Raw genomic sequence first — 23,258 nt, forward strand, 5'->3', positions numbered from 1 at the left:
TGACTATACTGTTCTTATTCTTGGCTTTGTATTTTCAATGTTCAATGATACTTTGGGACATATCGTAACCACTTTCCTCTCGCCTTCCTTCCGACATCCTATTTTTAAACGCATCTATGTTATCACCTAATGTGCGCCTAACACTACATCTTTGAACTGAAGCCAGACTTCTCGAGCTCTCCCAAACTGTGATTTGCCGGGAACTCATTGACGGCAGCAAAGATCAAAGTGCAGAAGTGAAAGCCCCGCAGATACTGTCATCTAGTACTAATGTTTAGTGAACCGTAACCTGTATCTCATTACTTTTACACTCGCCTTTACCCCTCACCATGGCGTCTGCTCTCCTTCCTCAAGCATCGGCCTTTCACACGGAAAAGTGCTTGCATTTATTTGACCAATATTCCCACACTCTTGTATTTATGCAGGCGGATGTTTGATGAAAAAAATACAATGTTTTGCCTGTCCGTGAATAATCAAAAGCACAGATTTCAAGTGGTTGGCTGTAACTGGAAATATTACAGATACATAGAATTTAAAAAAAACATACACTCACACACAAATTCACATCTACACACAAGGACATGACTACAAATGTATCTTTTATGGACAGTTCTATTTAATTTCTTCCGGTCTTTTAAAAATAATCTCACTTATTGTACTTATTCACCAACAGTCTGGAAGCAAGTTGCTGAAGGAAAGGTTAGAAAACAAGAGCAAAAAAAAGACAACAGCTTTAAAGTAATATACCTGTATTCATCTTATTTTGCCCTGCCACCTTTTGCCACTTTTTGCCATGGATCAGCACTTCCGTTGTATTGCCACTTCCAGTCGAGCGGAAGTTTAATTAAGTGGAGAACAAGTGAAAAGTAGATTGATTTGTGTAAAATGTTCATGTGCACCAACAAGTCAACAATTCACTGATTCCCTGGGCCTAAAAACAGACTAAAAACGTTTTAGTCTTTGGAGAACTTATTTTCTTTTGAGGTGGGCAGCCCTGTTTTAACTAATACAACCAGAAGAAGGATTCTGTGGATGGCGGCGCTAAGGCCAGCTTCTGGAATAAGCTGAATAGAGGCAATGGAGCAATATATCGACATTTAGATACCATTTTTTTATATTGAGTATATCATTTACAGTTGAAAATGATTAAATAAAACAAAAAACATTTGTGTTAACTTTCAAATAAGAACCTTAAGTTGTATTTCTGCACTTTTGTGATTCATTCTGCAATATTTCACGTTCGTCTGATAATTTAACCTCAACTAATGATATAATATATTTATATGATGCTATAATGATGTTTCTTTTGGATTGACATAATATTGTCGGATATCATCATCGAGATATTCCTTTTTGTCAATTTCGCCAGCCCTTTCTTGTATTGTGCTTCTCGCTGCACTGATATTTCCCCACACACAGTGACTGAACGTGACGTCTCCTCCCCCTTTCCCCTTAGACTGCTGTGTGTGTCTGGAGGCCTGCTGTGCAGTCTGGCCCCGCGTCATCACCCAGTCTCCCACACTACCGCACATATGCCTCTGCCACAGTGTCAATAGAGCTTCATGGGGTTTCTGATAATTAACAAGATGACAGACAAATCGAGTGACAACTGCAAGGTGGATTTTATTTTCCCACTGCACATTCCTCCCCATTCTACTCTCACCGCTCTAATGCGTGAGCCTATTCTCCAAAGTGACATCCAGAAATGATTTAGATTAGTTTCACAGATGATAGGACAATGGTGGAATTAATGACAAGCAGGCGGCTCGTTACGGGGAATTGTGAGTCTGTGCAACTCAAGGAGGCTTGAAAGTTTTGAGATCAGTTTAAAATTCTCCCCTGGTTATTGCCATTGTCAGAAAGAAAATGCACAAAACACTATGAGGACAGGAATCAAATAATGACCTTAGTTTTATTGTGGCCTCATCGGACGTGACACTTTACCTCCCGTTTTAATCATGTACAAATTTATCCCAAGTACATGACATTTTATGCCTTGAATAAGATATGATCCGGCAAGTCTGTGGTTAGAAGGAAAACGTGTGCTGACTGCTCACTTACCTCTTCATGAATGTAGTGTATTTATGTTATCTAAGTATATCAAACCAAGTGTATCAAAGGGGAACCTCGCTTAACATAATTTAAGGGATTAATACCAGGATTCCCAACAACAGCAATGCTTTCTATGTTATAAAAAGTTTCACTCAAACTAGAGTACACAAGTAAGTTCTGCTCTTTGGAATCTACACTTCATATCACTGATTACTGTAGACATTATGGGCCAGAGGCAGAGCAGCCGGTCTCTTTCTTCTTATAAACTCAAGGTTAATTGTTACTTCTAGCGCTGTTACACATCTTGCACTCTCTGTGATCTTTGTTGATTGACCACTTCAGGAGAAAAAAAAAGCTATAACTCCTCAGTTATTACTATCAGACATTTCTGAAATAGTTTTGTGAACCTCTTCAGGAAATCACAATGAACACTTTTAACTGGCATTTCACATAGTTTATCTCTCTTTCAATATACTGTGATATTGACCTAGTTTTGTGTATGTTGCTTGGCTGTCTTGCAGTTAAAGCTCTCTTTGCTTGCGCTATTTGGAAATGTAATGAGATTCCAGGCGCTCCCAATTTCCATCCCCAACCGGCTGTTTGATGAGTGGAATTAATCTCCAGATTTACATGGCAGGGCAGAAGCCTACAACTATATAAAGAAGGAGGAGGTTAGGCCTTACCCTGTTTGAAAAAAAAAAAAAGAAAGTGAAAAATTAATTAATCTCAGCTGTACTGGTGTGATCCAGAATATGAAGCTCAATTGAAAAATATTGAGAGTGTTTTACCAGGGGTTCCTGTGTAGGTCTTACATTTTTATTTTATTGTTTGAACCTTTATTTAACCAGGAATGTCCCAGAGATGAAATGTCTTTTGCAAGGGAGTCCTGGCCAAGACAGCAGCACAATTCGTTCATAAAATCAGCACATCATTTAGACAATCACTTATAAATATGTTCCTTAAAAACAGGAATAAATCCCATTTCCAGATGACTGATTACTGGCATATAGAAGTGGAGAATCCCTGGGTAAAATCTGTGCTTACGATATGGATGGTGTTTCAATCAAAACAAACAAACTAAACAAAGCTGTAAAAATCTTAAACTGGTTGGTCTATGACCAAGGTTTTCTACCAAATAGAACTGACCTCGATTACAAAAGATTTTTTCACCAGATTGTAAAAGATAATCATATGAAAAGCTTTGATATGTTGAAAGAATCCTTTGACTTGGAGAAACAGGACAAATAAGGAATTATTACAACCAAGTACCGTATTTCTGTCTAAATTATATCAATGCATTGCTAATCTGGACAGCTATTCTACTAAATGTATTAAAAACGAATGGGAAAGAGAAGGTCATCTTGTTTTGACAGATGGAGAGTGGGAAAGTGTGCATATCACAGTGGAGGACCACAAAATCACATGTCTGGAGGGAATTTTGTTGGAATTTTTTTTTATTTTTTTGTTTATATAACACCATGTCAAAGTGTCCATTATTCGCAAGAAAATGCTAACTGTTGGAGGAACTGTGTCAGCCAAAAGGCCAACCACTACCACGTGTTTTGGGACTGTCCTGTTATTGGACTGAAATTAACACTACACTGCAGACTGTTTTTGACGTTGCCATCCCTTTAACATTTCAAACTCAACCTCACCAACGATCAAGGACTTGACTGACACTAGACAAATGGAACAAAAGTACATTCTGACTTCTTTTGAAAACTTGATTTGGATTATGATTATGACATAATTTTATTTACCGGTGTGTTTTGTTATAGTTCGCCTTTATTATTTTTTTATTTCTGTAATTATTATTTTTGTTCTACTCTCTGGACGTGTTTTTTGTTTTTGTTCTGTATTTCAAAAATCAATTTTAAAAAAATACAGTATATATTAGGAATTGTAACTCAAGTTGTAAGAGAATCATTAGTAAACTTGCTGCCATACCATTTCATGAATACATTATGCTGTGTCTTGCTCATTTATTCTATTTGTGTATATTTTTCCATATTTATTGGTCAAATTGCGTGAGTAAATGATTAGCCTCTGCAACTTTGTGCTGAATAGTAAATGCAGAATTCTGCCCATAACCACAAGGGGTAATATGCTGCCATTTAAATCCAAAATAATCTTTAACAATCCCAATTACACTAATATGTTTTTCTTCTATTTATACAATCTCCAGCTCTTCCTGCATAGGCTGATATGATCAGAAGTATTCATTATCAAGGCTCTATTGCTTTCTGCTGGGCCTAATTGGTTATTCAACAAAAAAGCAAGCAACATTTGATATAATGACTTTCTCCCAAACAGGAATTGCAGCATTATGGCTCACTTTTTATATGCTCTGTTTCCCTGGGGAAGGACTGCGATGTCATCATTAGTGGGCAGTAGACTCTGGCCATGCTGAGCTGTGCAGAGTGGTCAGCGCAGAAACAACAGTGGCTAGCTGTGTTTTTCCTGTCTGGGTTAGCATGTCTGCCTCTGACCCTTAGTCTGCTCCTGCTGAATATATTTAGGAAGCTAATGAGCAAGAAGGCTTTGTGACTGTGCGCAAAAGGGCAACACTTTCTCTTCCATCTCCTCTGGGAAAAAGCAGGGGAAAAGTTAGTCTGGTCCATTTTATTAACTCAACTGACCTTCACGCAAACAATTAACATTTACAGAAAACATGCCCCGTCCCTTTAACTTGTTCAACTATGGCTTAATCCTCAACTCTCCCACTTATTTCTTTGCTTTCTCTTGTGACTTTAATCAAAGAAAAATCACAAATTAGTGATTTTCAAGCATTTTTAAAAAGACAATTGCTAGGTCATGTGGATAATGCTGTAAAAAGCCATTTGTAGTCCCCTACCATGTCGGGTAATTGGCACACAGCAGCCACATACTTCTAGTTTGGTCCCTGTACTCCTCCAACTGTGTAAAATATCCCGTGATTCTTGTCAGTGCAAGAAGAAAATGTCATCTCTATTAACCAAATGTGTGTGTGTGTGTGTTGTGTACCCTCTGCAGAACCTGATAAAGAACCTGCCCGAGCAGAAAGAGTTGAGTGCTCTGGCGGAGCTGAAGGGAGAATATGACGACCTTGTGGAGTCAGAACAGTTTGGCATTGTGGTGAGTATATACCATGTTTACAAATATAATGGTTTAATCTCAGTTGCATTCTCGCACCGTTAAACACACTTATTCACACCCATAGTTAAAAGATTGTGAAAAAAAAGGCAAATATGTTGCTAGAATTGCATATTGAATTGATCTCTTATATAGGAGGTTACTCTTTTCTTTGCATTCAAAGTGTTGCGCATCAAATTATACACAGTCACTCACTTAGATCCATACTTATGTTGGCTAGCTCATCCTATTTAGATTTCACTTAAACCATACGCTGCATAACTTATGAAAGTGCATCGCCTTGTCCAACTCAGTCAATTGAGAGAGAACTTTCAGCAAAGAGGTTCACCAATGACTAGTTGTCTTTTATATGTTTGCAACATCATAGAGGTCCCCCTTAACCTAAAAAAACAAATTAGGGTTATTTTAATGTTGATGGGTTTGTGTACAGCCAGAGGGATTCCACAATAGAGGGAATTCTTCTGCAGATGTATACATTTTTTGGTTCACGTTTCACTTCACTGAATACCAACGTTGAAGAATACTCTTTACTCATTTTTATTGTGACATTTTTTTTTTTTCTTTACTATACAATTGAAAAAGTGCACTTAATATTAAATTCAGCTCAACTAAAAAAGCTAAAAAACTAGCTGTTTTGGAAAGAACATTTCTTTTGATAGACTCTAACTTCAATACCTCACTGAAAGCAGTGTTTTGACATCTTGTGTCAAGGTTGTCTCACGATAAAAACATACCCTTTGGCAAAAAGATCCTGCCTGTTATAAAGTTCTTTGGGAAAAAAGCAAACATGCACACTCAAGCCACTTGATAATGTGCTCAAAGCTCAATTGATGTGTTTTGAATGTTGAATGCTTTGCTTTTAGAGAACACACTGGGACTTACTGTAAACTGAGGTGGAGGTTTTTCTAAACTCGATATTGTTATATTTAATCTTTTTACTGAATTAAACTATGGCAGAAGTAAACAAGTACACTGAAGCTGTCATGACCTTTACACCTAGACATTACTGTACTTTCATTCATTTACTTAGTTCTTATTTAAAAGCTTATATTTTGACTTAACAAGAGATATGTTAATAATTATTAAAACACATTCTGACAATTCACATGAAAAAAGAAAAAAGTTCAATTAGCATACAGATGGAGCCCTCTCTCTGTAGATTTTCTCTTTTCTTTTCAAGACCTGTTTGGTTCCTACGCCTTTGAGGAGATCTAATGAAAGTTGGGGGTGGCAGACTCTTGGTGATCTCACCAATGTAGAGATGACATACCACCTCGCTGATGAAGTAGCTCCTCGACGTGAAGCTATTTAGTTCTCCTGGGAAATAACCCATGTTCAAGCTTTTCCCTGCCAAAGCTGTCACTGCCACACCGCCTTTCTTTGTGATGTCTACTTATTGTATACAAATTAGAGCGGGTCTGATGAGCGTGTGAGGGGAGGAATGTGTGAATGGAAGATTCAGCTTGAACTGTTGGTGGGTAGGAGGATTGTTTGACAGAGACTTGCCTATACACATGAATACATTTATGCAGTAATTAAACGTTATGGGGTGGATCTGAAGGCATCAGATTATGCAGCAATCTTTGCAGTTGGTCGGAGGCAGCGCTCATCTCAGAGCAAAATAATATTTTTGTTTTAATTCCATTATACATTTCAATATATTTTTTATAGTTATATATATTTTTCTCCTCTGGTTTGTGTCAGGAAGGACAGTCTGTTCATGGAAGTAGATAGTAAAGTACATAAGAATATACATTTATCAAAAATAAGTGTTTTTTGCACTACAAAGTTTGCGCTGAAAGCTGTTCATTTATTTAGCTTTATTCAAGCAGGAAAGTTCCATCGAGGTGCAGCATCTGTTTTGCAGGAATAAGCCTATTGTACATTTTTTAGTGGTAGGAGAAAGACACTATGCATACACCACACAGAAAAGCCTCTCGCCACCCGGGAATCGACCTTCTTGCTGTGAAGCGAGAGGATAAATGTGAGCATGCAATCAATGATTAAGAAAGGTTTGTAAGGAGTGTAATCCTTCATTCGTCCAGGGGTGATCCATTGTAGAAAAGGTTTCAAATGTTTATAAATTAGTGCTTCACGGGCTCGAGATATAAAACTATGCAGACTAAACTTAGATGAAGAAACATCGGCGGCATAGATGTGGAAATTAAAAGAAAAACTATACCCCTCTTTTTTTCTGTAGATGAGTTCTGTGAAACTCCTACGGCCGCGTCTCAACGGCATCCTGTTCAAGTTGACATTTGAGGAGCAGTTCAACAACATCCGGCCCGACATCATGAGCGTTACATTCGCCTGCGAGGAGGTGAAGAAGAGTGAGGGCTTCAGCAAGCTGCTGGAGCTGGTGCTGCTGGTGGGCAACTACATGAACGCTGGCTCCAGGAATGCACAGACGTTTGGCTTCAATATCAGTTTCCTCTGCAAGGTAACACTCTATTACTAACCATACATGCAAAATGACACACATGAGATCAATCCAGCTTTTGTTACAAATAGGGTTGCACCGACGTATCGGCTCAGTATCATATCGGCCGATATTCATGTCATAAAATAATATCGGTTTCAGACCAAAACCACCGATATCAGTCCGCGATTTTACACTCTGGAAATGAAAGAGTTCACCCTGCTGTCCCTTCAGAAACAGGAAGAACAGCTCCTTAGCTTTCTGCTGCAATATTCTAACAGAACAGACTGTAAACTTTAATCCAGCAGCAGCTGAGGATTGGACTGGTTGAACACAGAGAGAAGAGACATTCAGATTATCACTTATACATTAATGCATGTATCCATGTGACTCAATGTTAAATATGTCAAAACCTCTTGGGAATGCCTAGACACAAAATCAGGGTCCCGTAAATCAATCTAACCTTTGCAAGTAAGACGGTGTAACAGAGTTTTTATTTTTTTATTTATTTTTTTCATTTTTGAATTTGGCACAAAGTTAAAAACTGGTACAGTTTCAAATGAAACCTGAGTGTAAAAAACAGAAAATGAACATCTTGTACAGCCTTTGAATTTTGTGTGTGCTAAGTTTGTACTGTGATTAAAATTGTATAATTTAACTGGTTTTGCCTCGATACCAATATGACAAACTCATTTTCGATATCATGGAATGGACTACATTTTTCTCAGACAATAATACTTATATTAATTCTGATAAAGCTCAAGATTATTGTAAAACTGTTCAGGAAACTTCAACTTCATCCTGTTGTCATTAGGATTTTTTTTTCAATCAATACATGCTCAAATGAGTGCTTAGTTTCAATACTACTTTTAGTATAGATTAGTATATGAACTTTTGACAACCCTAAACTGTACCATGTTGTGCAATAATTTGTGCCAGCCTACACAACCGTGCTTCATTTTTGTTCAGTTGTTTTCTCTTAATTCACATCATTTTTTTTTCCTGTTTACCCATTCATACTAATTTGTTAAAAGAGGCTCACAATTCAACAACAACACTGTGATGATGATTAGTTCTAGGGATTTGAGCCAATTTCCACTGTCCTCTGCCAGATAAATCCCTGCATGCGTGAGGGGTGAAAAAACAGGTCTGGCAACACACCGGGCTATCAGTGAGTACAACACAGCAGCACTTGAGAAGGATCTGCTCACTCAATCCTCCAGCAGCATCAGGTATGTAGCGAGACAAGAGGCAATATTGTTCCTCCAGTGTCGTGCTACGAGCTGCGGAGGGAGAACACACTGTCAGGTTCAGCATCCGGAAAGGCTGCTGGGTGGAATCTCAAATGTGCAGTTTTATCGGTTTAATACTGCAATATACCGGTAATGCATTTTATAAAACATTCCATTACTTGGTCTAATCAGTGTGATGTATTTTGCATAGTTAGAATACTTTCACATTGTATTGCATTTCATTATAGTGCAAGATTAAAGCAAGTTTTTGTTTCATCGTTTGTTATGCATGTATGTGAGTGTAAGTGAAGATAATTTTGATCACAAATTGGATAAGGAAAAATTGCACATGCACTTAGGCCTTAGTTATTTTATCACTTGGTTTACGCTCCGTCCCAGACTCATGCAGGAGTTTGACGAAAAATTGCTTCACGCGCTCTTATCTTTTGACTTAATACCGCCTTTTATATTTAATGTAACGCTATTTTGCGTTGGCCGGCGGTACTTTATTTTAAAAAAATGATTATAATTGATTTTATTTATATTGCAGAAATCAATAATCTAAGTGCGGCGGATCCGTAAACCAGGTAATAAAATAACTAAGGCCTTACTATAAGAGCTGTATTTTCTATTTTTCGCACCAAATCAGTGCAGTTGGAAGCCTACTTTTCACTATCAAATACAGCAACTGTTAATTTATATTCAGAATACGCATAGATATTTTTGGTACATGATTTTAGTTACTTTCCAACACATTTCATTTATAATTAAAATTAGAATATCATGGCTCAAAGGAGAATCAATGTGTTTACTTTATTATTGCAGTTATTCATCAAGAAAAGCATGATTTAAAAAAAAAAAAAAAAAAACTACAGCTGAAATTTGTGCTCTTGATATTAAAGTGCATCAGGTATTGGCATCTAATCCACCTGACCATTTGCCAAGGAGCTGGTGCCAGCCTCTAACATAATGAACTTCAATTAAAGTATGTTCTGCTACGGAGTAAACATGATGTGAACAAAACATTTTTTCTCAGAGCCAAGAATGTTGTATCTCGTCCACCCCTCTTAAGGAAATAAAGGAGAAGTTGCCAATTTGAATAAAGATTGTTTATGGAATGTGTCCAAAAAAATTGTGTTTTGTTATAACGCCACGTCATCTCAGTAGCTCTATCTCATATTACGATTTGCCTTTAAATAAAACAAAACATAAATTATTATAATTTCCCCTGAATTATTTCATCAATTTAATTTCTGAAGTGCCTAATGTATATATCGACAAAAGGACAATGTAATGCCTCTTTGACCTATGGTGAGGTCAAATGTGTCAGAATTATCTTGAGGGTAAAGGTTTTCTGCCATTTGCTAATTTAGCACAATTTGTATCACAAATTATTCTCTTGTGCCTTATTGGGGTAAGGAGTGCAGAGTGTGGTGGCTCTGCATTTTACTGCTCTTATATTAAATAACTTCATTAATTGGCTTCCATTTGTAAACAAAAGTGCTATTAGATCTTCCATAACAAAAGCCGCCTTAATGATGCGAGATTTGTAATCCCCTTACTTGTTAGTGAGACATATTCAGCACTCAGAATGAGACAATTTAGCACAAGGTATAACAGCATTTCACTTGTCGTGTGTGTGTGTGTGTGTGTGCGTGTGTGTGTGCGTGTGCGTGTGCGCGTGCGCGTGAAAAATAAAATAAAAACATTGCACAACTAGGAAGTCATAAAGGCAAGAGAGAAGGTGTGGGAATACAGAGCTCTCAAGCTAACAGAAGAATATTGTTCAGTTTCACTTGTGTAGATGGAGCAGTTGCAAGGGGCAAACATGGTGCAGCCCATCAACGTATTGTGGATAAGAAGAAGAAAACCATAATCTTAAATGTAAAATGCTGCTGGGAATTGTGTGTTGTAAATATGGGGTTATTTGTAATGCAATATGTCACTTCCCTATGAAAATACCTGTTTTTGAAGTCAGATTAATGTTTGTGTAGGTTCAAATTCAAGCGCTATTTAAGTACTTTTTTATTTCAAGCAAATTCAATATATTATAGAAGAAGGTTAGAGCACAAGATGAATCACTTTAATTGAACCATTTCAAATGCATTTTTTATTGCATATTGTGACTTTTGGCCTCTGTCAGAAGCTATTGAAATCATGTTATCTTGAAAGCTCAAACTGAAACCAAAATCACTGCTGTAGACTGCTGGGCCTGATTTTGACTTAAAAACATGAAAAACAGAACTATAGTATGGTCTTTGCAGTGGTCCACATGTATCACTCACTTACAGTAATGCATTCCTACCATCATCCATAACCTAATTATTCACCACAAATGTATAAGTGCTTTTTATGATAAAGCTAAAAAAGCATAGCTTCCTGTTTTGAAAAGAATAGCATGTTCTTTAATTAGATACAGACAGAAAAAAATCATTATCTGATGAAAGTCAAAATTGGAAATACCTGAAGATGAATCTAAGTTGACCAGAAGAACGAACAGTTCGCCTTCTAACACCAATGTGATGACAGCTCTTTTATTAAGTCGAGTGAATATATGAGCAGTGACTGGCTCCCATGGGAGACTCCAGCGTCCTTGTGAGGATGGGGGCAGCAGTGCAAATGCACAGAAGAGATAAGTCAGTCCTTATACTTCTTTTTTACTGTTCATCCCCATCATGTGTCGCTCCCTGATGAGCCCATTAGGTACCGAGACCTGACGCCCAGGGGGCCATTTACTTGATTGACTAAAGTGAGAAAGCAGACTTTTTCCGTTATCCATCAATAATGGTCCAATCAGCCTCCTGAGGCACTACCTGGCTCTCTACTGACTCTACACTCTCCCAGCATCACGTAATACTAAAACCAGCTCGAAATATTTTAAGGTATACAAAATATACATATGTCTTATACTATACATTGTGTACTTGCTCACAGTATTTGGCTGCTTATTATTTCTTAGCAAGTGCTAATAAAAGCGGGTTGATGATTTCCAGCGACATCTGAAAACTCTATTCCACCACAGTTACACTATAACAGGTCTACGGTTTACCTCTGATTATTTACATGTAAAATGTATTTTTTGTGGGAGTCTGACCCATACGTATTTACTCAAATCCAGTCTCAACATCTCAACACTGAATCTGTGTTAAGTTTGTAAACCCCAACAGAAGCTGCACCACTTTAACAGTTAAGATTTGTTTAAATAGCAATGCTTTAAAAAATTCGAACTATTGTGCTGCCCGGTGGTTGTGTGGTTAAGGCACAGCAGTGTTGTGTGTTCGAATCCTGACCCTAACTATTTACTGCATGTCCTCCCCTCTCTCATCCCCCATTTCACTCTACTTTCCTGTCAATAAAGCCACAAAAGGCATAAAGGCACAAAATCTTAAAAAAAAAAAAAAAAATAGAAAATCCTATTATGTTTGTCTTTATCCATGGACATTTTGATCGCCTGATCTCTTTACACAACAACCATTAAATATTTAAAAAACAAATTTGATGAATCATTGTGACACCAGATTGTGACGCTCCTGGATAATCTGTTGTGGCTGCTCGTTGATGATAATCCAGATTTATAATGCTGCATATTCACCTTTTACCAATAATATACTTCCAGTTTCATCTGATAATCTTTATGGCTGCATCATTGCATCGCACCACATGGTTTTGCTACTTACTCCACTCACCATGTCTGCCTGGGCCCAGCTTTTGTTCAGGTTAATGACAAAGGACACAGTATGTACAACGGACACTCCAAAGATAACTTTATCAAACGCACTATTCCATTCCTTCATATTTCCCATTTTTGTACAAATACCAATTAGTTGATAAAATAGACACATCACAAAACACAAGGGGACACACTGAAGGTGAACAATACAATTAAATATATTAAATTGAAACTAGTTACTATTGTTTTTTTAAATATAAGTAATCAAATGCAATGTAATGAAAGGAAACTGTTAAAACTATTAACCATGTTCTAATTGTTTTCCCTTCAAAGTTCTATTTGAAGTGATTCATGCATGCTCTAAAAATACATGTCCACTTTGTTCTCAATCATTATTATTCTCTTAAACAGTAATACATGTAACTTTCTGCAGTGAAACATATACATGTTGGCATGAATTAAAATAAGTCCACTGCTCTCTAATTGTGAACTGCAGCTCTCCATAATCAGGGTCCATGATTGTGATAATGTTTACGATTATGTACTGTAGGGGCAGTCGGAAATCAGTGAGGCAGTTTTCAAACTAAATGTGTTTATTTTATTAAGTCGTAAGGATTATGGATATCTTATTTAGTATTTGAGAGAGAGAAAATGAATACACTGGCTTTCTCGATGCTCAAAACGAGCTGGACAAACTTTTATAATATTCTACCCTTCTTGTAAGGTCTATGGTATTTTTACATAATTTTAACTGCATATGTATAAAACTATTTAAGAAATATATCATTCCTAGTCATAAATGGTCAAAAAAGTGACTCAATAAACAGAATGTTTCTCTTTTGACTTATTCATTGTTTATTGTTTTATGTTGCATCGAATCACCAAGACAAGTTCCTATGTTTGTGAATTCTGTTCATTGACATTGACAATGAATCTTTTCTGATTCAGATTCTGATTCTAATAGTTTCACACTTCCAAGTTTCTTGCAAAGAGATCTTACCTGATTATGTTTTTACTAAGATGAATAAATTCAAACTTGTTCTCAGGAATTAGCGGTCAACAAAAAAATGACTGAATAATTTGCTGTCCTTGATTGGAGATGTTTGGCTCAGAGAAAAACTTATGAAGACGCTTTTAAATTACAATTTCCTATCAATGGATTGATGGGTGTTGATTCATTGAAATGGTAAAAACATCCTAACCCTTCTATTTATTTTTAAGTGGACTGGCCATACTCTAAACTTTTGCCTGTAGAGTGTCGCCATTCATTTTCTATCACTATCACTAAACCAATTAAAAGAAAAATCCATGAAATGAGATTGTAATTTCTTATTGTGAGCAAAAAGACTGATACTTAACTGAATATGTTGTATGTGGGTGTGCCTCGGCCTGCTAATTGTCGGAGCTGCAAAACACGATGGCGGTGTGAGGGGCTCGTGCACATGTGTGGGCCCGTCCAACTGCAGGCTGTTTACTGCACAGATATTATCAGTATGAGTACACATAAGTGGCTTGTGCTAATTAGCTTTCCCAGCATGCCGTTCGAACAGCATGGCAATCACGGCGGGGATGAATATGGAACAAGTTCTCCTCTTCTGGTTTGTGTGTGTATCTTGGCAAATGCGACGCAGCTCTTTCATTGAAACTTCATGCTGCACCGCTCCGCTTCGCGCTTGCTTCATCCTCCGGGGAGCGTCGGCGTTTGGTGTTGTGTACTCCGCTGTAATAGTATTCAGAAGTCAGTTGTCGCACTTTAAAGCTCACCTCATGTCTGATTGAGAGCGACGTACATGCTCATTTCTTAGGCGTTAATGCACGATTATTTTTGGAAGCAAAATCAACCAAAAAATAACTTGCGTTTGTGTTGTTCTCTTCAATCAAGGATGAACTCGATGAAAGCCTTTCGGGAAACATTACTTTAATTATTTTAGCAGTTGGTTTTCTAGTGTAGTTCATTTAATTAGAGAAAAATGTCTATAAAACTCATATAAAGTACATGGCTTTAGATTTCAAAATGTGTAGTTCCAAGTCTTGATTCTGTAGAAAGAACATTGAAAAAATCTAGCTGTTAAAGACGCAGAAAGTAATGTTCAATGACATCTAATTTATTTCTCTCACACTTCAGAATAATGCTAAAAAATAACACTTTCTTCAAAACCTTTTTGTATTTTTTAAATTCAAGTTCTAAATGTCTCTTCAATTCGAAGCATCTCTTGCTATTAAGTTAAAAGAATATCACAGTTAAAGAAACAATTATATGTTTTTCGATTGTTCAAAGTCACTACATTAACCAGCATTGCTTTTTATTTTTTGCAGCTCCGAGACACTAAATCCATTGGTCAGAACACAACGTTACTCCATTTTCTGGCTGAGAAGTGTGAAGAAAACCATTCCGAAATTATGAGATTCCCTGACGAATTGGAACACGTGGAGAGCGCCAGTAAAGGTAAGCCCCTCAACAAACTGAACACTAACCAGATATATTTCAATCAACACTGAACAGTTTTTCATTCATTTTACTTATTTGAATTAGTTTTGTTTTGCTATCGTGGTCCTCTCCATCCTCTTCTTTCATGTGAGCTAGCAGTCGCGCTATGTGACAGAGATAGCCTGTCAATAAACCTATTTCACTTTAATTCCATTCTGGAGCATTTGGTGGAATCCCTGCAGGCTTATTTACTTTGTTAGTGTCTAATTGCTTATTTAATCTAATTCCACTAATTATGCACTTGAGTGAAGCTGCCAGCCATTGTGTAAGTGGACTAAATAATCTTCAATCACTATATATATTTAGATGCGGTTATCACGTTCATTGAAATGTCATCAACTTTGTCAGTTTGTGGAAATGAATTATTCAAGGAGAAGACAGTTAATTGACTGAGACAAGTAAATAAATGTGTCTAGTGGAAACGCTAGAGGAACTGTTTAAAGAGTGGTGAGGCAAATAAGGCAATTTGCTCCCGGGCCATTACACTGTTTAACCAATTGGCAAAAAGCTAGCTTAGCCTGGTTGTAACAGGTTAACGTTGAATTAGGGCTGAGTAATATGGACAAAAAGGAATATCTCAATTATATTTTTTTACTATCCCGAATTCCCGATAGATTTAAAGGCGTAATGGACGATTTTTTGGCCCAAATCTGAGTCTTATTCCTCGTGGCGTGGACTGCCGATTAGTCCTGCCACATATCAATCACAGAACGTACCTATCGCTCACCTGCAGCCTCGTTCTGGCTCGTCCCCAGGAGAGCAGCATGTTTGCGTGTGTCTAAGCGCATGGATCTATCATAATATAGTTCCCTCAGTGTAAGGGACAAAATTAAGACGGAGAAAAACAGTTCAAGCTGTCTCAGAAGAGACGGAAATCTACGGGAGACGAGAGATGCGATGTGATCCGTTGCGCTAATACACAAACGCACATGTGTTTTTAGTGCGTCCGCACGGGGGAGTGCGCATGCAAATCTAACAAATGTGAAATCACAAAAGTGCTGAAATATCACAATTTTCTTTAATCACTTCTTTGTGATATTTAAATCAATCTTCAAACCAACATTCACCTTTTTATCTAAATGTTCTATATGTAGTTCTAATGTAGCCAACATTAAAAGTTGACGATACCGGGGAATTTCAGGATCCTTCTTTTAATGGCAATATACATTTCCATGCTCCTCCTGGCTCATAGGGATCTGCTTCGTGAGCAGCTGACATCATCTTAACATAACAAATGTTATCCTAATAAAAAAATGGTTGTGGCGCTGGGAGACTTGGTGAAATCTAGAGTAAACAGGAAACAAGGGTTTATCATCAACTTTTTCTGCAGTTTTCTAACATCTCTGCACCTCTACGCCATGTTTTTAACCTCTCTTTATGAATTGTGTTAGGTTTGGTTAATGTTAGATTGCATTATGCACTGGAAATATAACACTTGACGCAAGTGCTGTACTTTAATAAACAGGAAACAGCTGATGCTAGCTTTGTATTGCTAAATGTGTCAGCTAATCAAATAAAGTTAAAACTGGAAATATGGCGGTTTATCACAAGATAAAGTCAACGTTTGGTGAGATTTTTTTTTTTATTTTTTCGCTTGAGTCTGCTTTCTCTCTTGTCCAATAATCTAAGCCTTTCCAGGACCTGAAATGAAGCCAGCCTGCTCTGGAAGCTAACTACATCTCACGCCCCCTTCGGGCCTCTTTAACGGGCTAGTACGGTTCTCTTACAACAGCGGAATCAGTGGAAACTTGTTATATTCCGATAAACAATTCTGTATTATGACATCAGTGCAAGTTCTACGACATTTGTATTGAGTGCATTCAATGTGCTGCTATAGAACACACCTGAAGTCCTGGTCTTCAGCGGCTGATTGTCAGGAGATTTGTGGGGGGGTTGTGACAGTGATGAGTAGGATTAAGCGTAATCAAAAGGCCATCTTTGGTTGGAAGCCGTCCAATTATTGATAAGTGCAATCAGGCTTGGGTAATTTCCCATCAAACTAATCATTTTGTTGGCTTGATTGGCTGCTTTGGACTCTTAGTTCTTGCGGTGAACAATTTTCCCCAGGAGAATGGATTGGCAGTATCGAGTCGGATGATTTTGGGCACAGCTGTAATTCCGCACCAATTATTTCCTAAATGCTGCATATTTTGTGTCTTATGCTCTAACAATGCATTGACTATACACCAAGAGACAGTTTTATATAATTTTAGCATAGTTTCTTAGTATCATCTCTTTCAACAAACATTTAGGTGAGTCCATTATGTTTTCCTTTTGTTAACCTTTCTTACTTTAGTAGATATTCATGTGCCGCTCAGTGGTCGAGTGGATGGTGCTCGGGCGCTCCGTGTGGTCGGCCCGCGGCATTGTGGGTTAGGGTCCAGCTCGCGGTGGTTTGCTGCAGTGTCCTTCCCCAGTCTCGTACCCATTTCACGCTGTACTGTCTTCTCTGGTGGGGCCTACGGGCAAAACATCCTTAAACATTTGCTGCTGCTTTGCCACTTTATTTGTCCTAGTTACTGCACGTTGTGATTTTAGTGTATTTTTGTGTCCCTGCTGTGTGAATCACTTTGAATTGGCTTGTGCTCTACAAATAAACTTGCCTTATTACTTACATAATGTTTCTGTTGTAACTGTGTAACTAGTTGTATATCAGACTATACTTGGACAACAAGTGTACTGTGAGCACTCAGCAACCACTAATGCAGGTGGTGATTGTTGAGCTACAATGTATATCACTATTAACAATGCTAGGGCTAACTAAAAAGACTTTTCTCACTGGCCTTAATATCCAATAGCCTCATCTTAAAAAGTATATATCCCAGGCAATATTCTTTATTGTTGCAAAGTAGTATATTAAGATTAGATTTAATTTGATTGGTTTCACCATCGGGGAAAAAAATATTTAAACAACCCACAATTAAGTATAGATTGCAAGACAATTTTGAATAATTTCAAAACTCAAAAGAATAATAATGTTGTAGTCGTAGTAGTCATACATATACAGTAACAAATATTATTTATTCGCTTATAGCATAATTTGTCCCAAATCATCTCCTCTATGCCTGAGAGATGTTCATATGCAGTGTAATTTACCATAAGGTATATCTTTGTCCTTTTCCTCTGAAATTAGCATGTTCAGATAATTGGCTGGTATTGGAGAGCGGAGGTAGAGGTTAGCACTAACTAATGCAGTCCATCTTCACAGATATTCTCCCTGGAGAGTCATTCTATCTCGGAGGATTCAGCCGTTACCAAAGCTTACATGTGTCAAGGCCAGTTTAATTAAAATACACAAAATCCAGGTAATCTTGTCATATTTTGGACTTTTCATGTTGAAGACCAGGGGTCACCCAATAACCAAAACTATTTTAAATTGGACCTTTATAAGAGCTGTTGGACTGTTCAAAAGACTGCAGCATTGTGCACATTTAAATATAAAAATTGGCTTGTTAAAAATGTCTCATTTAAGTTAGTTAGATAAGTTAGTTTTTTTATTTAAAACTTTTATAATACTGCATATTAGCTATTTTCTCTAATATTGGGTACCCTTGCTGCGTCGTTAATATATGATATACTACTTATCATTTTTGATTTATATAGCATCTTTTGGACACTCAGAGATGAGGCTGCTAAATATACAGATCTGCTACAGAGTAAGCAGTTTATATGCAGGATAAGACTCCTGTTTGTGGTGGAAATTATGATACTAAACCATTTGCTAATTGCATCCATTCACATTGCAATTACGATTTGATTGTGATTAATCTTGCAGCCCAACTCAAAGATGCTTACTAATAGCTCCTACTATTCTTATGTGTTTGGCTATTTTAGTTACAAGAGGCCAAATTTGTTGTCGTCTTAGAAACCTCTTGGTATTGTTCCTCTTTGCTGCCAACTCTCGGTTCATTACTGGCTTTCTAACTAACCACTTCCCCCCTCCGTCTGACAGAATGGGTATCCTCCGCTGCCACCCTGTCTCGTTGGCCGTCTGCTGACAAATTGCTTGCAGAAGTGAAGGATTTGAAGGAGTTGTTGCTGGTTCAAAAGGCCCCTGTCCTCCTCATTGAGAATGCTCCTCTCATGTACCCTCCATGTGACTGGACACACCCACCGGCGCTCCATTACCGTCCATATAATGCTCCCAGGCATGGCTCTGCCTTCAGTTATTCATTATATGGCCAACAGTACAACACCGCAGTGCATTTGAAAGGGGTTATATTTGTATGTTTTCAGCTTTTTTGTCATTATTCATGTAGTAGTAGTAGTGGTAGTGGTAGTGGTAGTGGTAGTGGTAGTGGTAGTGGTAGTGGTAGTGGTAGTGGTAGTAGTAGTAGTAGTAGTAGTAGTAGTAGTAGTAGTAGTAGTAGTAGTAGTAGTAGTAGTAGTAGTAGTAGTAGTAGTAGTAGTAGTAGTAGCCTAATCCGAATTTTCCAATTTTGTGACATTGCAGGTAGAGCTCTGATAACTTCTATGCTGTGTTTAAGTCCATAAGTCATTGCCAGACTCGTTCAGAGCATTAATTTTCTGTCTCCAAATTGCATTCATTACAACTGCATGCTGGCATTATCATTTCAGAGACAAGCTAGTTTTGTTCACACCATATTTGTAATTCCCTCTGCAGCCAATAGATGGAGCGCTTACTTAATTACTGATGTGAGAAATGCCTGATTACTTAAAGGTGCCATAACATGCTTTATTCACGTTTCGTAGTCCATCCTAAGTGTATAATTGATAATAATAAGGGTTGTGCAACACCCTTAACATAATAGTTAAGAAATATCACCCAGACCTTGGACCCCCTCACCAACCCGGAAATGCAGACGGCTTGGTTTGATATTCGCCCCCACCCTTGCGAAGAGCGATCTGGCTCCCCCACCCAACCTGTGACGTAGTCTCAGAGCGCGTGTGTGCCCCGCCCACCCGTGACGTAGTGTGTGCCCCACAGCTGTCTGCTCCGTGAGTGAGTGAGAAACGATAGAACTTCAGATCAACACTACTTTGAGCCTAAATAAATCTGGTGTTTATTCTACAGTGTGCGCAGAACAGATATCTATCTATCTATCTATCTATCTATATATATATCTATCTTTATATCTATCTATCTATCTATCTATCTATATATCTATATATCTATCTATCTATCTATATATCTATCTATATATCTATCTATCTATCTATCTATATATCTATCTATCTATATCTATCTATATCTATCTATATCTATCTATCGATATATCAATATATCTATATATCAATATATATATATATATATATATATATATATATATATATATATATAGTCTTATGTCCATCGCGCTCTTATTTCCTGTTTTTTCGGTATCGGATAGAACTTCTCTCCGTTTATTGTCCCGGTTGCTGCATCAAGTGCCACATAAACCTTCACCATTGTGATAATAGTAAAGAGTGCGATATGATTAATGAAGTTTTGGGCCTCTTTGAACCGAGAGAGGGGGGATGGTGACGCGTGCTTGCCCTTATGACGCGGTCTTGCCCCACCGCCCGTCAGTTTGGAGATTCGCGGAAAGGAGATAGTCTGTAATATAGCTAAAAACTGCTGGAATCAATCAAAAAAACACTCTGGGTACATATATGAAGCACAAATAGCAATGTAAGAAGGTTAAAATCTCTGAAAAGTCAATGTTGCATGTTATGGGACCTTTAAAGCCCATAATAATATTACTTGATTTGATTTATTTAAAGTTCTAACACATAGGTGTCAAACTCTGGCCCGCCAGACGTTTTAATCTGGCCCGCCGAACATTTCAAATTTTATATTAAAAAAAAAAAATAAAAAACTTTTTTTAAAATTGATTCATAGAACCGTAGTTACATCCGTAACCGTTTTTATCGCTAAAACTACACGTCCCACAATGCCGCCGGTGGCCGCCCCTCCCCCACGGGGCTCTGCTGCACTGCTGTGTGAGCTGCCGAGGGAGAAGTGCACTTTAAGCACTTTTGAGCATAAGTTTAGTGGTGTGTCAGTTCAGGTGTACAGACGTGGAAATGTTAGTTAGTACATTTAAAAGTTTTTTTAGATCTTGAGAAGTTTATTTTGTTATAAAGTCAAATGTTTATCTCTGTGTAGAACTGTAGATCAACTCTGAAGTTTTAATGTAGATACACTGAAGCACAGTATTGGTGAAATTACACTTGTTTTTCTAAATACATTTCAGTTTTAGAACAAACAAAACAAACATTTTGTAATTTTTTTTTATCGATACAGTAATTGCTTCAAAACAGCGTAGGCTATATAAAGGTATTTATTTCTTATATTTTTAATAGTTTTATGTTTTACGTTATGTTCGGCCTTCGACCCAGCCTGAGCGTCGAAAACCCCTGTTCTAACACATTAAATGCTAAAGCAGAGGTACTAAAGCCTGTTTAAAGGGCAGTAACAATGTAAATAATGCATAGCATTTGTTCAAAAAAAGAAAAAAGTGAATTATCTATCAAGTTTAAATCCAGGGTGGGGTGTTATCTTTCGAAAAGTACTTGTAGAAATTACTATTTTTATAGCCCTGACCTCATTGTTGGAGCAGCACAGCCTTGTGAAAAGTGTCAGTGGCCAATTTTGCCTGTTAAATCCCCCCAGAGATGAATATGTGGGGCCTGACAATAGCAGCTAAGTCTGTGTGGTGATTCCACTCAATCAGTGGTGGTCTGACAATCTGTCTTGACAATCCGGGAAAAGAGGAAATATGACACAAATGTTCTCATAAATCTATTTAGTATAAGGCATAGCCAAGGGCAAAGTACTTTGGAAGCTGCAAGAAAGAAAATGGAGAACGAGGGGGGGAAGATGAACTCTGAGGATATTAATACCGCTGTGAATATATCTATTATCCACATTCATTTCAAGGCACTGCAGCATAATAAAGCAGTGCCCGTTTCCCATTTAAAGTCCGTGCACTACTTGGCTCTGTATTACGTTGACAAAATGCCTTTTTGGAACACAGGGGGGATAATTTGTCTTTTCTCTTATTTTCTAAAGCTGGGCTAGAGAGGTTATCTTAGCAAGTTTACTAGCATTGCTCCAAGAAGAGTGGACAAAGACTGAAGTGCTAAGCATTTTTATTTTAATAGTCAACTAAGGAAAGGAAAAATTGGCTCATGCATCACTTTTTTTTCTCACAAATACAGTTATCTGCACTCAGATATGTTTTACATGCAACGACATTGTATGCTCCAGATTTGATATATTCAGTTTTAAACATAACGTTTCTATCGTTTTTTATTTTTAAAGTACACATTAATTTAAGATGTGGATCAACACATTTTGCCTTACTTAGTTTGACAGTTTACAATTGTACTTCCTGGTTGAAAATGGGCAGCATATTTGACATACTAATGCTTTTGTCTAATTTATTAATTTCAGGACAGTGCATATTAATAAGAATCTCTGTAAATATGCCAGAATTAGACAAAAGGCAATTTTTCATCTGTAGTCCCAAGGCCGCAGTTATGGTCAGCCTGAAAACAGGGAATTAAAAAAAAAAACATGCAGGATACTATATACAATACAATACTTGAAACTGTACTGTAATAAAGGCCCAACCATAGATATATAAATTAGTAGCCGTTCAATGCTCAGGCTAACAGCGTTAGCGTTATAACAGCTAGCGTTAGTTAAAGGCGGTATGGACGATTTTTCGGCGATTTGAGAACGCAGGCGGAAGTGCGCATGCGCACTCCTCCGTGCGGACTGATACAACACACACGTGCGTTTGTTTATTAGCGCAACGGAGCGCATCGCATCACTCGTCTCCCGTAGATTTCTGTCCACTTCTGCGTCAGCTCGAACTGTCTTTCTCCGTCTTCATTTTGCCCCGTACACTGAGGGAACTATATTATGATAGATCCATGCGCTTAGGCACGTGGAAACGTGGGGACGAGCCTGACGCGGCTGCAGGTGAGCGGTAGGTGCGTTTTATGATCGATACGTGGCAGGACAAATGATTTATCCACGCCACGAGGAAAAAAAATTGCTGAAAAAAATCGTCCATACCACCTTAAACTCATTTTTTGAGGACGTGTTCCTTTTGTTGTTTTATTTTATGTTTTGTTTTTGATAATAACTACCGTGTAAAACTAGCATCTGCACTAAAGGCTCACTAGCTTAAAGTTGACATTTCTGATGCTTTGCTTCTGGTAGGAATCTAGTGACCCCTAAACCTGTTTTATCCTCTTTTACATGTTACTATTGTGGAGAAACATTATATATACTTTAATACAGGGCTTCAC

General features: G+C 37.6%; 1 protein-coding gene across 1 annotated transcript in view; it reads left to right on the plus strand.

Moving 5' to 3' along the window:
• diaph2 (diaphanous-related formin 2) overlaps positions 1 to 23,258 on the plus strand; it is a 387,159-nt gene that overhangs the window by 204,670 nt on the left and 159,231 nt on the right. The window contains exons 21-23 of the mRNA XM_072436089.1: positions 5,065 to 5,166; positions 7,385 to 7,624; positions 14,822 to 14,951. Of these exons, the coding sequence (XP_072292190.1) occupies positions 5,065 to 5,166; positions 7,385 to 7,624; positions 14,822 to 14,951 (472 nt within the window). The remainder of the gene's footprint in view (positions 1 to 5,064; positions 5,167 to 7,384; positions 7,625 to 14,821; positions 14,952 to 23,258) is intronic.

This window comes from Eucyclogobius newberryi, unplaced genomic scaffold, assembly GCF_026437365.1.
Source record: "Eucyclogobius newberryi isolate DKJ021-1_F unplaced genomic scaffold, fEucNew1.0.hap1 SCAF_11, whole genome shotgun sequence".
NCBI classification, from domain to species: domain Eukaryota; kingdom Metazoa; phylum Chordata; class Actinopteri; order Gobiiformes; family Gobiidae; genus Eucyclogobius; species Eucyclogobius newberryi.